Source organism: Haemaphysalis longicornis, unplaced genomic scaffold, assembly GCF_048455015.1.
Source record: "Haemaphysalis longicornis isolate Haplotype H1 unplaced genomic scaffold, Haemaphysalis longicornis Haplotype H1 scaffold_8, whole genome shotgun sequence".
NCBI classification, from domain to species: Eukaryota; Metazoa; Arthropoda; class Arachnida; order Ixodida; family Ixodidae; genus Haemaphysalis; species Haemaphysalis longicornis.
In genome coordinates, this window is record NW_027526445.1 from 102,176,877 (window position 1) to 102,194,147 (window position 17,271).

The 17,271-nt window shown below is 48.0% G+C and overlaps 1 protein-coding gene across 1 annotated transcript; it reads left to right on the forward strand.

Annotated features, from left to right (window-relative positions):
* The first annotated feature begins 684 nt into the window (after positions 1-684).
* On the forward strand, positions 685-9,884 carry LOC144148411 (endothelin-converting enzyme-like 1). Its single transcript, XM_077679946.1, has 3 exons — positions 685-1,080; positions 2,778-3,467; positions 8,925-9,884. Exons 1-3 carry the CDS (start codon positions 685-687, stop codon positions 9,882-9,884), a joined length of 2,046 nt encoding a protein of 681 aa, XP_077536072.1.
* The last annotated feature ends 7,387 nt before the right edge of the window (positions 9,885-17,271 follow it).

Here is a 17,271-nt window from a genome sequence, read left to right on the forward strand (position 1 = left end):
AAAGCACCGCCTGTTGCAGGGAATGAAAACCGAATCTGAAGTAGACAATTCCGAACAAATTCCACGAGAATTCCTGTACATATGCCGGAACACTTTACCGGTATATTACGCTAAAGTGCCTTGGAAGTACCGGTAAACCGATACCCGTACCGAAAGTGCTGGTACCGGAAGTGTACCGTAATGCTCCGGTACATATTTCGGTACACTTTATTTGTGATAAATTGTACAATAATGTTGCAAGTTGCAGAAATAAACTACGGCCTAATTATTTGCATCCTTTTGTTTCTTGCTTCACCCATAAAATGTGCTGTTGTGAACTGACACTTCTCGTGTGTGATGACGACGATGATGGTGTTCTGGTGGCGTTGCTGTTGTTTATGATGATGATGATGATGATTATAATGATGATAGACCAAGGCTAAATGACTGAGTGCGCTGAAACATTCATTTATTGCACTGGAAGAATATTTTCTTTTTCACACAAAAAAGCGTGAGAATATAGTCTACTGTGAAAAACTAGAAATATATATTAACTCCTTAGTAATTCGAGCCACCTGTAGCAGACAGATAAGCCAGAATAAAAATGCAAACAAGCGCAACATCCTCACTTCATCGTCGTCTCCATTGTCACCATCGTTTCGGCATTCGGGTAGCTTCGATTCGGTTCCAGCGGTCTCCGGTGACATGGGCTACCGCAAGTGCATGCTTGTGTTGCTGCTCGGCGCTGTCTTAGCCGGTTGCAACTACTTCGTGGACCAGACCACGCTTGCCGCTAACCCTTGGTGCGACCACCCGATCCGCTGCTTCGACTACGAAGAGGAGCTGGCCGCGAGCGTTGCTCCCGACACCGACCCCTGCGATAACCTGTACGAGCACGTATGCGACAACTGGGACCGCAACCACCCGTCCTTAGTTCACGACTCCAGCCAGATTCACATGCTCCAGTTCCGCATCACCGCCTTCCTGATGGGCGCGCTCAAACAGGCGCCACCGGCCTCCTCACCCGCCAGCGTCACGAAGGCTGTGCGCGGCTTCCAGCAGTGCATCAAGGTCTTCGACGATGAGAGGGACGACCTGAAGGTACGCACCAACGAGAGTCTTGCCTGTGGCGGCAAAACGCTCGTGGAGGCATGTTTAAAAGTAGCTGTAAAAGGTTTCCAGAGCAATCACGCGACGCCTTTCCACGTACCGGTGTTAGTTGTTCGCTCCGCAAAATGGTCGGGCAATGTTGCGTCATGGACTCCTTGGCGAGTGCGAGGGCGTAATATTTGTTGAGATTTCTAGATAAATTATTGGTATTAATAGGGATCTCATTAGTAGTATCAGTAGGCAGATTCCAAGGATTAACTCAGGCACACCGCTGCCAGTCGCAACTGGCAACACCCAAAGCTGAGCAAATTGGTACATACTAAAAAGCTGATAAGCGCTTTTGTTCTGTTCCCTCGGTCCGTGCTCCTCACTTCCTTCTCTGCTGCACTGGTTCGCGTGGTTGCCATGGCGGTTCGACTGCCTCTCAATGCGCTTTTCGTCGTAGTTGCTTTGAAAAATAAATATTCGGCTGACTATATTGCCCAAGGTTTCCATGGAATTTTATCTGTTGATACGAAGGAAATACCTGCAGGCCTTCTGTTGCTTTTTTTTGCTTTCTTTGAATTTAAATTAGCATCTCTTTCTTTGTTTTTCTTTCAATAGAGCTTTCCCACGACCTCTATCTTCGCATGGCCTTGCGGGCACGCCTTTTGTTTCGCTAGCTCGCACTTATCGCAGATCGCGCTTCTAAGGCCGGGCCCAGAATATCGCCGCAACTATCGTAATAACTTTAAAGAATTATATATTGGGTAATTGATTGCCGTGCACTCGTATTAGAAGTTGCTTGTGTACTTGATCACATTTATGGGTAGCTGTTATTCATTGAGGGTCCCGTTATATTTTTTTACTTTACGACCCTCGTCTGTATAATACTATTACTGTACCATCTTTATGGAATAACTAATAAACTGTAACTGAAACTGAAAGAACGACGTCATTCCACGTCTCAGCCAAACGATCTGAGTGACGCCCCATTTTGTTATGTGTGTAGATGGCAATGTGGTTTTTGCGTCGATAGTCTGAACATAGCCTAACGGATACGTTAGGGGCGACGAGCTCAGCTCCAATCATATATTGGCTGACATTCTGGGGCCGCTACAGAAGCGCTAAATCATCAAACTGTCAATCACCGACATAGGAAAAGATGGGAAATTTTTTCAACCGCGCACTCAGCGACATTCGCGCATGAAGTTAAAAAAGAGAGAAGCGCGGTGTGCAGAGAAAGCAAGCATCTTGGCTATCACCGCGGGCGCGTTTCGTGATTGCAGTATTGGACGTGAGCGTCACCGGCCACCATGGGTGAGATAGCCACCAATTGTGCTTTTCGTATTCCCCACACGAGAGCTCTACTCAACATGAAAAAAGTTCTTTACGGATGTTTAATTTCGGTATTTTTAATTTTTATATTCACTACGAGTTGTATTTCTGTAGTCTTGGGCTTCATGATCATTTTATGCTTTGTTGTGTAATACATTTCTGGCTTTATATATTTCTGTTTTTCTGTTTTAGTATTTACTTTTGTCTAGTCGTTCGCTTCAATGATATATCCTCCTACATATTTATTATACTGACCAATTGCGTTCTCGGACTGGCCGACCACTCTAGGCCTAACGCTAACAGAGGTGTTTGTTTGTGTGCAGGATTTTTCCTCCCTAACTTAACGATGCCCCACTGCCGCATCTATGCAGGTCCTCTTGGACGTGTTCAAAAAGTTCACCCTGCACTGGCCCTCCGCCAATTTTTCCAGCGACTTCGACACACTCGACTTCCTTGTGGGCGTGTCTCTCGAGTACGGCCTCTCGACGCCGTTCAGCCTTACCCTAGTGCCGTACCTCAAGACGGACAGCAGGTACGGCCTTCTACTGACTATGAACATACCATCCACGAACGACGGCTTCGAGGACGTCACAGTCATTGAGCAGTGCATCTCAAAGGTCGCCCCATGGGCGAGATCACAAGAGGTGTCAACTGTGGCGGGGAGTATTGTTGCTGGCTTCCAGGACTTCATATCGCTGTATTACCTCCTCTATCCGGGGCCCTATGTCGCTCTCGAGTTTCGCACCCTCGAGCAGATGACCAATGGAAGTTACGAGTACTGGACGTTGGAGGACTGGTTGCGGGTCGTGAATAAGCACTTGCCAAAAGATCGACAGATCGACAAGGACGAACAGGTGCTCGTTTACATGAACAGCGACACAGCGCTAGGAGACGTGCTGCGCAGCAACCCAACAAGGCACGTCACCCTAGTCCAGTACGCTGCTTGGAGCATCATAGTCCAGCTCTACGGCGGCGTCTCGAAAGACCTTGTGGAATGTGTGCCTCCACATCTGCCACCACAGTTGAAATCTGCGGTCAACTGCCTAGGATTGGCGAACAAGGCATGGACTTAATTTCTTTTCTTATACAACGTATCATACCCCTTATAAAGCCGACGACACGGGAGCTGCCCCAGCTGTGATAAGATATGCGGCAGCTTCTGGATTGATTTATTCATTGGCTATTGGAGGGGAACACGCCCTCAGGCTGAGCTCTAACAAGCGCAATAATGACGTCATCTAAGGGACTCTCGCGTGTACGATAACTTCAAAAACACAACAGCGAAATAGGAGACGAAAGCTACACCCGCTGTCGTTTATACATCATGCATATTCAACCAACATGTCCAGTGCCCCACTTAACTCTCGCTTCTGTCATCTGCTTCATTCGGGCGAGCATTCACTGATGCCTCTTCGCGTTGAATTGCTTAGGTGCTAACCATAACGGAATTTTAAGTGTGCGGAAGGTTTTATCATATAAGACTCCAAATCGCATAATTTCGCTAGACACGTGTTTTAGAATACAGTTCGGGGCACCAGAAAGTGGCCTAGATTGGTGCTGCGAATATTATTAATAACCTAGTAAACAACGGCGCTTGTCGGCAGATATTTTTGCCGTTGGTTCACGGATACACGAGGACAAAGGAGTCGGGAGTTTGCTGTAGTATTGGCGTCGGTGGGGCTTCGTTCACACTGCTTCCTTCTTAGTTACTTAAAAGACGTCAAGTCAAGGCGGTGGCGTCTCGCCTCCCCTCTCAACCCGTCTTGTTCGTCGCAATGAGCGCCATTGCGTGTACGCGCCGTAGAGTGTGCAGCGTGTGCAGGGCCGAGGATACGGAAGAGTAATTAAGGTATGACGGCGGGGTACAAATATAGCCACATGCGGTCATTGCTAGAACGACCGAACGTGCCTACTGAGAGCGTTAGAACGCAAAGTAACTTTGCCAGTGTGAGCGAGGGGCAAAGCCGGAGAAGATGGGCTCATCGGGCCGAGCCTGTAGTTTGTAGAGCGGGGCCACATTCAGCCACATTCACAAGGTAGTGCAGGCGTCGGCGTAGGAATCCGTTCAACGGTCCGACCCCAGGTGGCTTGGAGCCGGCATATAGGACGAAGCGTTCGATAGAACGAGCGCAAGCTCGGCAATAGCGACAGGCGGTCCACGCCAATACACCGCACATGATGTACGGCCGGAAGAACGGCGTTAAACTAGTGTACGGGCAGCGACATTCACCACGCACGTCCACTCTCCCATTACACGGCAATAGTGACGAAATGCGGCGCAATGCGTAGGAAATAGATCGAAGTCACTCGAACGCGTTGATTCTAGCGTCTCAAGCTGAAACATTCTGAAACCTTTCGACAAATAGAGATAGAAGTTCAACAACTGAGGCGTCCAATGGGACGCTATTGCTTTCGCATTCCCAACCGGTAACAAGTGATTACACGTCCTGCCCGCTTGAAAGATCCACTAATGAAGGTCCTATAATTTCTCAAGTTCGGATCATGTGCGGCCAGAGTGTTGCTTCGATGTAGCGCGGAGTGTGTTTCTTGAGCTGACTATAATCAATTTCGACAGTTAAAACCAGTAATGTATTGAATCATAGCGAAAGCACGTATGCATGGTGTGCGGAATATTTTTTACGTGCAGTAAGAATGTTGATACTGTCGCTTCCCTTCGTATAACCACATCTGAAAACTTCAGGTTCCGGATCGCACTGTCCACTCGGCGCGACCATTGAAACGGCGCTCTGCCAGTGACATGTTTCTCAAAAATTCATTCGACATTGCTTAGAGGACGCTGGTAAAATACACTGCTAGGAACTGTAGTGAGAATGGGGTACTTGGAAAAAAGTCAGCTAATTCGCGGTTCGCTGAAGAAAAAAAACGTTTTATTATATGCTTTTCTGATGGCGAATTCCTTAAAGAGTATTTTTTGGCAATGAAAAGTAATGTTAAACAGACAAGAGCTGAAATGGAATAACACTCCAATACGTTAAGGTGTCACTCCATCCATATTCATTCAGGAAAAACACAATTCACAAGCAAAAGACAGGCCAATTTCAATTGCTCGGACTGTAAGCAGGAAGTGCTATTTATTAAGAGTAATGTTGCCTTGTTAGCCGGAAAAAGCACCAGCAATCAATATTTATTCTTCGAACTTAATTGCGCAACAGTTAATTCTTTCGATATTATAAAGCATACTGCTGGGAAAACTTGATCAGCCCCAAGAACAGGGAGAGGAGTGCCAAGTTCGTATTTATAAGTATTTCATAGCTATGTCGTAACGACAATGTAAAGATGGAGTTGGAGGTTCATTTCCTGAAATCGTGAAGAGGCGCAATTTTCAATGTATATGATGCGATGAAGCTGGAAACAAGGACTCGACAGAAGCACAGTGAGACTTTCGAAAGTCGGAGTAACAATTAAGCACAGAAACCATGAACAGGTTTGAAAGAAGTGCTGCACTACATCGAGCAAAAATGGCATTTTGTGGAAGTTCCTGCTAGAGCCACACGTTCCATTAGAACAAGCGAGTTTCCGCCATGATCGTATCGGCAGGGTGGAGCAGGTATTCATTATGCAGTCAAAGCAACATACGGTGAACCGCCTGTGGTATCTAGACGAGTTATCTGTAGTAGCCTGCACATAAAAGGGTTGCAATGTTGTGTTAGGTCGTACATTAAAGGGACACTGAAGTGATATGTAAACATTGCGGGATTACTTGCGCAAATTGTAGTCCTGGGTCCCCAGGCCATGTTACGACCACTCTGGGCGCGTTTACGCGCTTTTATTTAGTGGAAAACTTAATTCGAAAATGCTGTCCTCCTCTCTTTACGCTCGCCCATTTTCTGCGGCGTTTTCGTGTGACGTCGAGAGGAGCCGAGCTCGCAATTGGCTGAGCTATCTGCACGGCTCCCCGGCCTTCAGACAGAGTCAGTCGGCCCAGCGTTTCGTCCGCCGGACGCCGACGGGTCGTCGCAATTCGTTCGCTCAGTTGAAACGAAGCCAGGGCCAGGACACGTTTGTGAATGGAAGAATGGGCCTTTCTTTACTTGGTTAGTTTGTACACTGTATCTAGCTCCAAGTCAAGGTCGCTTCACACAAGCGCTGCGCAAACGCACATGCGACGCTTCGCTGACTGGTACGCCCGTAGGAAAATATAAGGCCTCTTGAAGGCGGGAGAAGAGTCAGCGAAGTCAATATAGGTACTAAGGAAATAAAATCAACTGATATTTTTACCGTACAGCGTAAAAATAGGGTGCGGGAAGCACTTTTTTGCGCTGGGCGAACAAGCACAGCGGTCAGCAGCACGACTACGCATCTGCGAACGCTTTTCCGTCTACGAAATGCAATTGCTAGACGTGAGCTATTGCGGAAACTCGGGGGACGCTTACTGCACGAGCACAATACAACAAATAGTCACCTAAGCTGCTTGAAATGCCAAAACTAAATAAAAATGTAAACTTGTTGTACAATACAGTTGAACACGGATATATCGAACACGGATATATCGAATTATTGTCTATATCGAACAATGCAAACATCCCCTTAAAAATCCCATGCAAAAGTATACGGCTGTTGTGCGCGTGTATCGAACTCCTGATCAGGGGCAAATTCGATATATCGAATTCCGCGCCGAATGTGCCCCTGAAAGTTTGCTTCCTCTGATGGGGTGGAGTTGATGATAATGTCGACTCATCGCAGGAGCTGCCTGGCTTGGTGAGACAAAGGCGGCGTACGCGGCATTATGTCGTTTGATGGCCTTCAACAGCTGTTTTCACGCTAGCACGAGGGGCAGCTCCATGATAGCTAGAACGCAGATAGTGGTTGGGGCGAAAGGACATAAAGGAGCTAAAGAAATTGACCGCAGGCACTCTTTTTCTGTGACTGAGCTGTTTGGTGGCTCGTGCAGGGGGACCGATGTGACGTTGTGAATTTGTTTTGTCCAAGGCATTCATTTCGGAGCAACGAAGGCTGGAATTCGTCGGGTGCAGGCTGCTGAAAAGATGTTGGTTGAAAAGGCGTTCGGAATTCCTCGCAGTAGTTTTGAGGGTGAAGCACACATCAACGTTGACGTAAAGGCGAATGCAGCACAACCCGCCCCGGCTATTCCGGAGCGTGTCGTGTGCAAAGCGACTTCGTTGCACGCCTCCACATGGGGGAGGTGTTCGGTTCGGATACTGAAGATAACGGCAGTCAGTGACTGACAACGTTCCCAACCGCCTACTGCAGCCGAGGTTCCGTCAGCGTTATTCGCCTCTGTTGTGGCACAGTGTACAGCGTTGATTTTCTCATTTGTGCATGTTTGTAATCTTGAAGACAATTTGGCAACCTTTACGACGCAGAAGAAAAAACAAGCGAAGCTCAAAGACATTTCAATGATAAATAAAGTGCGGTGGTCATCATGCTGCGGTTCGGAGTTTCCGTGATTTGAGGGTCAAAACGGTAAACTACCGTTTTCCACGACTTCAGAAAACTCTCAGTGATGTGCGGATTTGTCAGATAATCTTCAGATAGGAGTGTTTTATATATCGAATTATTGATATATCGAATTTTTTCGCGATCCCCTTGGAGTTCGATATATCCGTGTTCGACTGTATATACCTTATATTACCATGGTCGGCGCAGCCCGTCTCGTAGCCGAGTTGTCTAAGGCTGCAGGTATGTCGCCGCCGAGTGTTTTGCAAGTCACGAGTTCGAATCCCCGCGGGTACGTGCTTCTTTTTTTTTGTAAGTTAACTTTTTTGTTTTCTGCCGATGTTTTCTACATTGAGTTCACCTTTGTTTGGGCCGCAACGTTCATGGCTCCACGAACTAGTTCACAGAACGCGCGCAGGCTGGCACTGGCGCGCTAGCGAGTTCTCGTTGGCGTGCTGTCCATAAGCACCGACTGCTTGCGGGCAGTGGGCACAGGCCAGAATGAACAGACCCTTGGCCTGGTGGCCTGGTGCGAACACGCATTTTACGGTACAGGCATGAGTGAGGCAAGCTCCAAATAGGGGGGGGGGAAGCGCATGACATTTGTGCGTCTGCGGGCACGCGGAGGGCGTCCATGCACTGCGTAGGCCTCGGCTAGTGAATGCTACGATTCCAAGCCGTCCTGGGAGGCTTATCTTTATGCATTTTTACAGCTGACAACATGGCAGAAGCGCGGTACGATGATTACTGAGTTATTGAGAATGCCCATCCAACAACGCACAGGTTGTGTTTTACAGAACCGAAACCGAAACCGAAACTTGTTTGGTTGCTCACCTTGGGCATCGTCCAATCACGGTCCCGCTCCTCCCAACGTCACAGCTTTAGTTGGTGCGGCCGCCGCAAACCGCGCATGGTAGTTTTTCTTCTTTGGCGCTTTGTAAAATAATTACCGATTTGTCAACCGGATAAACGATGAAAAGTGGGCTAATTTGAGCCAGTCTACGCAGTGCAAGCAAAAACGGGAGCTTGACAAATTCACTTCAGTGTCCCTTCAAGAATAAGCGCGGTCGAAATCACAAACAAGACCTAATTTTTCGCAGATCGCCCCGTACGCTGTCAGCAGATTTCTCCGGGAGGGCCTGCAGCTGTCCGACGCGGCCAAGCAAACTGGACTGGTGTGGGAAGGTGTGCGCAATGCTACGCAGAAAAACGTCCGCGCCTGGTTTGACACTAACACAGTAGATGGTGCTTCAAAACACCTGTCCAGTCTCATCCCCGTCATCGGTGAGCCGGAGCACTTAAAGTCAGCTTCGGCACTCGACGATTACTACGACCATCTGCCGCAGTTCACGCAACCTTTCCTACAGTCGTGGTTGAATGCGTCACAGCGGCACATGGACAAGTACAAGCGTCTGCTCAACGAGGGCCCCAGTGTGACCGTGCACCGCGAAGACATCAACGAGGATATGATTGGCGCGAACGCGCAATACCTACCGCTGTTCCATGTCATGGTCATCAAAACTGGCCTCATGCTGCCGCCGTTCACGTCCGTTGGTGTGCCCAATGCCATTCCCTACGGTGCCATTGGCAGGATGCTCGGTCAGGAGCTCACGCGGGCCTTCGATCCGTTTTTCACCAATGTGACCAGGACAGGCGAGCCAATGGACTGGTATACGCCGAACTCAACGAGCAATTTCGTCAGCCGGCTCATGTGCGTCCACGGGCAGGTGGAGGAGATCACAAGGGACGCCCTCCATGCCACAAACTCCCTCAGGGAGGCTTTCGCCGACACGGCGGGAACCGAGAAGGCCCGGCTGGCGTACGAGACGCTGCCCGAAAAGAAAGGCTTGCTGGGCTACACGCCGGAGCAGGCGTTTTATGTCGCCAGCTGCTTCTCGTTCTGTGGATCCAGCCCGTATTTCCCCTATACCTACAACTACCCGGCGAACGCTCTACGCTGCAACTTGCCAGTGTCCAACCAGGCGCAGTTCGCGGCAGCCTTTCGGTGCGGTGACCAGGCATCACTCAACCCTGCCTACCGCTGCACCTTTCACGCGTAACATTAAGAAGCGTGTATTTTCACTGTATGAGGTTTAAATTTGTTGATTCTTTCTTATATTGTTACGTAACTTGCGGTTGGGAATCCCCTTTTTTCTCGTGATGATTGTGGTTAAAGAAATTTCGTGAACTGTATTTTTACAACCGCTAAATACTCTCGGCAATGTTTAGTCTTACTATATGAAGCACTCAGAGATATAATACAAGTGAAGAACGTAACCGTATACCTAATCCATGGCTTTACTGGAACAGGATTTACATTGCCCTTCCATGCTTTGGGGTGCACCATAATCGCTATTCAGCATGCATTGGTGTCGCTTATTTTTATATAAGCATGAGCTGCCAAATGAAAACTATTAAAACGCCCGGTAATCTTCTTTCCTCTTAAATGGTAGTTTCTTTTTTCAATACTTTCATTTGCTCGTTGCTATGTCTGTGGCAATCACGGTGTTTTGTTTGAATAAAAACTTGACTAAAGTTAGCTGGGGTGTCGCATGCCTATTCCCCGATTTCTTCATTTTATAATCTATTTTAGTGGTCTGCATTAAAGGTGGTGTCAGAGTTATTCCAACGAGGGAATTTTTGGAATCAAGAAAACTTGCATTTTGTCTCCACGGCCTCTTTAACCTGACGCTTAATCTCGATGCACAGCCATTTTTTCGCCGCCCTCGCAACAGCAAATCCTGCAACTGGGATTGAACCACAACACATGGGCTCACTCCTAGCCACTGCGCCACCCCGAAGGGTAGATATCGGGGTGGCGCCGCCCTCGCAACAGCAACCCCTGCAACTGGGATTGAACCACAACACATGGGCTCACTCTTAGCCACTGCGCCACCCCGAAGGGTAGATATCCATCCATCCATCCATCCATCCATCCATCCATCCATCCATCCATCCATCCATCCATCCATCCATCCATCCATCCATACATACACACAAACATACATACAAACATACTTTTTACATACATACATACATACATACATACATACATACATACATGCATGCATGCATGCATACATACATACATACATACATACATACATACATACATACATACATACATACATACATACATACATACATACATACATACATACATACATACATACATACATACATACATACATACATACGCACGCGCGCGTACGCATCTATACACGCATACATAGGTACACACATACATAATATTAATACGTTTATTGAAAGGAAACTTTCAGATGTCTTTTGCTAGTGTATCACACCCATACGTGTAGCGAGGAGTTGTATGTATTGTTACGGACAAAATCCACGAAAATATCTTCCAGAAACATGGTGACGAAAGAACAGTGGAACCTAAGGCCCGAACTCCCTCGCTACCGTTGGATGTGCTGGAAGCAAGCTGGCTGATGAACAGCGGGACTTCGCTCTGAGCAAAACAGCCAGTGGCCCGTATCTCTCTCCTTCCAGCTGTTTGGGGATGCGCAAGCAGACGCCCGCGCAGTCGCTGACTTCAGCGTCTCGATTTCTTGAGTCCAGTTGGCCGCACGTGTCATGGCTGCCACGACTAGCTGACTGCTGTCCGGAGCTTATAGTCCCTTAGCTCGCACTTTATGTTCCATGTGCTGCAACTCTGTCCACGTTGGGAAGTGTTATGCCACCCTGGAGATTTTGCCGTTGGAGAGTTGCCGCCGCAAGGTAAGCCCTCTCCATGGCCATTTGCTCCCAAGGTTTCCATGTTGGTCCGTTCCTGTACACCACCGTTCGTTTCCTCTGCAATGGCTGCCTGCTGCCGCTGCTCGGTGTCTTCGGGCACAGGACAGGAGGGAGTGTTGGCACCGTTGCTCACAGGTCCGTCTGCTTCAGGACCATTTGCAAGCAAGCCAATGGCGCTTGTGAAGTGCGGCACGGCAGCGGATGATCATGGCACAGACCTCATGACTAGACGCGGTGCCAGGTTGGGTGGCAGCAGCATTGGGGAAGCACTTAGTCGAGGTTCAAGGCTGATGGGTTCGTCGGTGAAGCGGCCCGGTGGCGTCTCGGGTGTATAACGCGAGAAGGAATTTGGATGATGATAGTGTTCACGGGGTGAATGATGATTATTATGCCCTCAATTAATTGGCACGTACCCACAAGGGGGATTGGCCAGGGCTAAACACTTGTGCTTCGATAGGACTTTGAAATACCAATATATCTCCAGAAATAAAAAAGGCCGGGGAATAAAATTTGCTATGACTGAAACTTCAATTATTCATTAATTGTGTATTCTTCAGCAATTCAAGCTACCGGCAGCCCAAGGTAGGCTTCGATGCAATTACGCCTATCCCTCTTTGCGTACACCGAATTTGTTGCTCCAGAAGATGGGGTCAACCCCGTGCGTTTAATTGCCTCCTTCAAACAAAGCTGTCTAGCTGCCGAGAAGCGGCGACAGGTGGGGAAAATGGTTCACTGATTCCAATACCTGGCACCGCACACATAATTACGCAGGGGAAAGCGCTGTTCTAAACAGCTATAAATTTAGCCTCGGAATTCTGCGGCGCAGCTCGGTGAAGGGGATTTCTCATTGTCTCCAACCACAAAGACAGACAGACACTACGTGAGCTTTAAATGTCTATAGCGTCCATGGGATAAGAGGGCATCTGAGCGAGAAGCGCCTAGATGCCTATATCTCTTGGCCCAGAGGAAGGCTGCACCTTCATCTTCGAAGTTCTTCTTCAGTTGTTGTTTTTCCTTTTGCTATAGCACATACTTCCTCACCTTCCCCTTGGCGGAGTGTCTTGTATCCGCAGAGGGGATTGGCAAGGGCTCGAATACGGCTATTTAGTTAACAAGCAATTTAATATAAATATAGGAGTCGCAAGACTTAGAGAAAAATAACTAGAATAATTGCGTAGGCGCTGGGAAAACATGGTGAAAACATCGTTTCAATAAAGGAGTCTTCCTCTAGGCATCCCTAAAATATCTTTAAAACATTTCTACGATTCAAAGAGACACTTTTACGACGATTCAGACAAATGAAAAATGGGTTGGGCAGAGACTGAGAGGACACTGATCTGATACAAGACAACAGCCAAATTAAACTCGTTGTTCTACTAGTTGCACGGCGCTTAGCAAACGTGGACGAAAACAGAATGAAACCAAAATGTATTGGTGCCTATATATTTTGTTCGTTCCTCTTTTCGTCCGTGCCATGCTTACAGTGTACTAAACTGAAAAAAGGACTTTTTCAGCTGTGCGGTGCTGTTGCTGACCCAAACTGATTTGTGCAAACCACTGGATGGGGAAGAGTTTTCTGCATGGCATCTGAAAAGTCTATGCAGTTCAAATAGAGTAATCCCTCGTTATAGCGAAGTCAGCGGGACGGCGAAAAAATTTGTTATAAGCAGTATTTTGATATAACTGAATACTCGAGAAAACCTAAACCAGTGGAGCGTATTATACGCCACAGCTGCGAGGAATCAAAGCACAATGTATTCACTGAAGCAAAACGTTATTCAGGTGCAAAAAAGGCAGGGAGCTTTGGCTGCTTCATGTTCTTGCCGGGCGCGAGCAACCCCTGCTCCAATTTGATTAAGCATTGAAGGAAGCACTGGTCGCCGCCCACAAAAATTGGCAGCGGCAGTGCCCCTTTTATAGGAGGGTGTGCGGGCGTCACGAAACACTACGAGCGTTTCGCGCTGAAAAGTGCCGCACATCATTCCGCGGCTCGAGACTGAAGTTGTGTTTGTTGAGCTAAAATAAATAAATAAATAAAACGATTAACCGCTCATTGGGCGTACAAGCGCAATCATGAAAACAGACCGGATTCGCACTAGCGGCATTGCATGACCACTCGGAAATTTTTTTTCCCGAGTGGTGCAGCCGTGAAGTTCGCAACACAAGAGTTCTTCGGCGCCTCGTAGTCGACGACACTGCTAATTCTACGGTTCGATTGTCAGTGTTCGCGCACCGGCGTGTCCGCCCCGTTGACCAATGTGTTGCGACGAAATTCAATGACCCTACCACGCATTCGGACCGTTTCCCGAAAATGGAGATCGCCTGAATCGAGCATGACCGGTTCGAGAAAATGGCCCGGGAGCTTGCGTTCACCCGCCATGCTGAAAGCCGGGCTAGCCGATGGATCGCCTCGGCACAGCGACGCCTCCGCTCGCCCCTTCGCTCTAAGCGGGTCGAGCTCTTCTGACGCTTCGAGTAATGCTGCCGAAAATGAATGCGTTTGGGTTGGGGCCAGAATATATTTCGAATAAAGCGATATTTCGAATAAAGCGATTTCGTTATAACGAGGGATTACTGTACTTATTGTTGAGCTGATTGGACCTCTCATGTTATCTAGACCAAAGACGAGATCATCTGATGTGCTCTTAATTATTCGCTCTGCAAAACAGCTCCACAGTATATGGAGGCGTCAAAAGCTCGAAATATAATTGAGGTAGAGCAGAAACACTTCTTCAGTGCACCTAAGCATCACAACGAGCTAGTTTGAGCGCGTAAATCCCTGGCTCGCACAAGTGGAGAGAAGCAGCCGACAACGGTGCTGGTCACTGAGAACATTGGCGCCACCCCACCGGCGGAGCCGTAAGCCTGCAGAGGTGGCTAGCAGTCCGCGCTGCAGCCCAGCGGCGGGGGCACGACCTAGAGGAACTCACGCGTAAAGTCACACGAACTTGGCGACTTTACTCCGTGACTTTACTCTACGTGTTCTCATAACGGCGCTGCCTATGGCTACCACCACTACATTCTCCTCCCCATTCGCAGACGTGTACAAGCGTTACGAGGAACGAGTACCTTTCACCTAGTTACTATTTTCGTTAACGATTCACGTATTAAGTTACTTTCTTTTTAAAAACGGAAACCGGTTACGTGTATAGTTCTCTTTAGGGCAACGAAACGAGTAACAGTATCTCGTTACTGTGAGGAATAACGTGTACAACACAGCCTGAATGGCCTGTTTTTATGCCACACTGTGCATGCGCCTATTGGTCCCGAGGACATACCGTGGCGCCACCTACGAGTGACGTCTCTTGTAGGACGTCGGGTTATGCTGTCGTCTGCTAGAACACATTTCCTGTGCTTACCCCTCCTCGCGGTTTCGATGCGAAGTACAGAAGAAATTTGCCTACAGACCGAATAATCCGGCCAAGCAATCAACGGCTCGCTTGTTCCCGACGACACCGCCGCGGATGGGTAGTCGCTACCATCGCCACCGACAGCTAGTACGCAGCCAGCTAACGCCGAGGACGATACAATTGGTGCCGAGTAAAATATAGCGGTTAATTCATACGAATTACTTGCGACGGGACATGTATGCGACTCTGTGTGCAAGAAAATAGACCTTGCAATGCCGACAGAAACGTGCCGTTCAGTTGTGTTCTAACCACGCGTACTGCGCGCATTTCCTGGTAAATGAATGACTACGTGAGACCGGTGAGCGGATCGCTTCGCAGCACAGGTTTAAAACTGGGGGTACGATCTTCACTTTGGCTTAAGCAGTGCCTATTTCCCCTCCAATGTTTTTTTTTATATTTATGCCCTGAATTGATTAATGATCACTAGTACGTCTGTACTGCTAATATGTTTACTATTCGCGACAACTTTTACACACTGTACAAATGGTATTAACGCAAGTTTTTAACGCCTTCGAGCAGGTTTACACGTGGCTATGTTGATTTTTAATTAGGACCTCTGCAACACGGGCTTTGGTTTGTTTACAATGCACCTGCACCTTCCTCTAACATCAAGTTTGATAACTCACGATTGCTCACAGAAGGCGCGGTTGCGTACCATGCGAAACACGTCTTGAGGTACTCGGGAGTTTAAGAATAGGGGAATCAAGTGTTGGAGGCCCCCAAGAACTTCGGGGAACCCAAAGCAACACGCTTTGGCGCGTCGAGTTTTAGAAGAGGGTCTTTTTTAACAGCTACTTCACTGCCGGTTCCGGATGCGCGGAGTCCGATGTTTGGTACTTTAGGCTTAGCGTCACGGCTGATATTTCATCGCCGCTATCGTTACAGCCGCGAATGACAGTCCGTAATACAACATTTCACTACACTGTCACACCCTTTCTCGAATGTGGAAGCTTGTATCTGTGTTGTCTTCCACTTAAGCAATCGATGATCAAGATACCGGCCACGTCCTCAGCTGATTTTGTCGAGCAGGTATCGCCACCCTTCGGTCGCTCGCCGCGCCGTGCGCGAACGTCGTGCCGGCGGCACGGGGCGGCCTCTCTCGCATCCACCGTGGTCCCACGTAATTCGCGCCAGCAGCGCCAAATCCTCCCCTAGTAGTACGTGGCCTCTGAGAAACGTTGCATTAATCGCGATGGCAACGAGTGGCGAGGGGGGAAGGGCGTTTGCTGACGTCGCGGACGCTGCTGACGTCATTTATCCCACGGCAGCCAGGCCGTGCTGCCGCGCGCCGGCCCCTGACACCGGCGCTCGTCCAACTTTCGCGTCTACCGCCGGTCGCTGCCTCATGGGCCGCTCGGCAATGGCACCAGGCGCGAAAGTTGGACGAGCGGCGCCGATGACTCGAAATGGCCGCCGCCCGTCGTTTGTTATGTGTGCAACAACATGTTTAATAATTGAACGAAGAAAACATGTAGGTAATAGTACGTTTTCTGCTGTCGAATTGTTGTCGTTGTGGCGAGAATAATTGGAGTCTTACACAAACATTTTTTTTGCTATGCATTTATTCAAAATTCATATGAGGGCGTCTTTGATTCGAAGTCATGAAAACACATGTACTACACCAATATATTGCACATACATTTTATGTACACAGTATTGGACTAAGCAAAAATATGACATATGCAAATTTAGGCATACAATATTGTACAATAGGGAAAAAACGTGCTACATACACATTTACAATAACACGGTTAGGCGGGCTAGTTGGTATTCTGAATTCATGGCTGTAACTTTTGCGCAACTTTACACGGTGACAGGTACAGGTCTTCGAGTCCCTTTTTGTATCGGTCTCCATCTAATGTTGCGCAAAAGTTACAGCCATGAATACACATTTAGGTACACAATACTTGATTACGAAAGAAGAACTTCGAAAGTTCTAGTCCCTACACAGATTTTTTTTCGCGCACACCTCGGCTGGAGAAGAAAAGAACTTGAAAGTTGCACTCAATGTATACTTATTTCTTGGGCTCACCTTGAGACAGGAATGTTCTTTAGACATTAAAAAAATTCGTTTCAGTTCAGAGACACAATAATTGGGAATCTATATGTTAAAAGAAAGCACGCACACGTATGCTTCAAGCCCTGCCTTTCGGGCGAGTTAACGCAAACTCTGAAAGAAAGCGTTGACCCGCCCATTAACCTGCATACACTTCCGAGAAATCATGTTCACACCAACAAAATGCAGCCATAAAAAATTGTTGCAACACAATGACCGCACTGT

Bases quoted from the DNA above. Each gene is read 5' to 3' on its own strand.
- LOC144148411 (XM_077679946.1), top strand. From the start codon at position 685: ATGGGCTACCGCAAGTGCATGCTTGTGTTGCTGCTCGGCGCTGTCTTA. The intron at 1,081-2,777 runs GTACGCACCAAC...GCATCTATGCAG, and splicing joins ATGAGAGGGACGACCTGAAG to GTCCTCTTGGACGTGTTCAA. The intron at 3,468-8,924 runs GCATGGACTTAA...AATTTTTCGCAG, and splicing joins GCCTAGGATTGGCGAACAAG to ATCGCCCCGTACGCTGTCAG.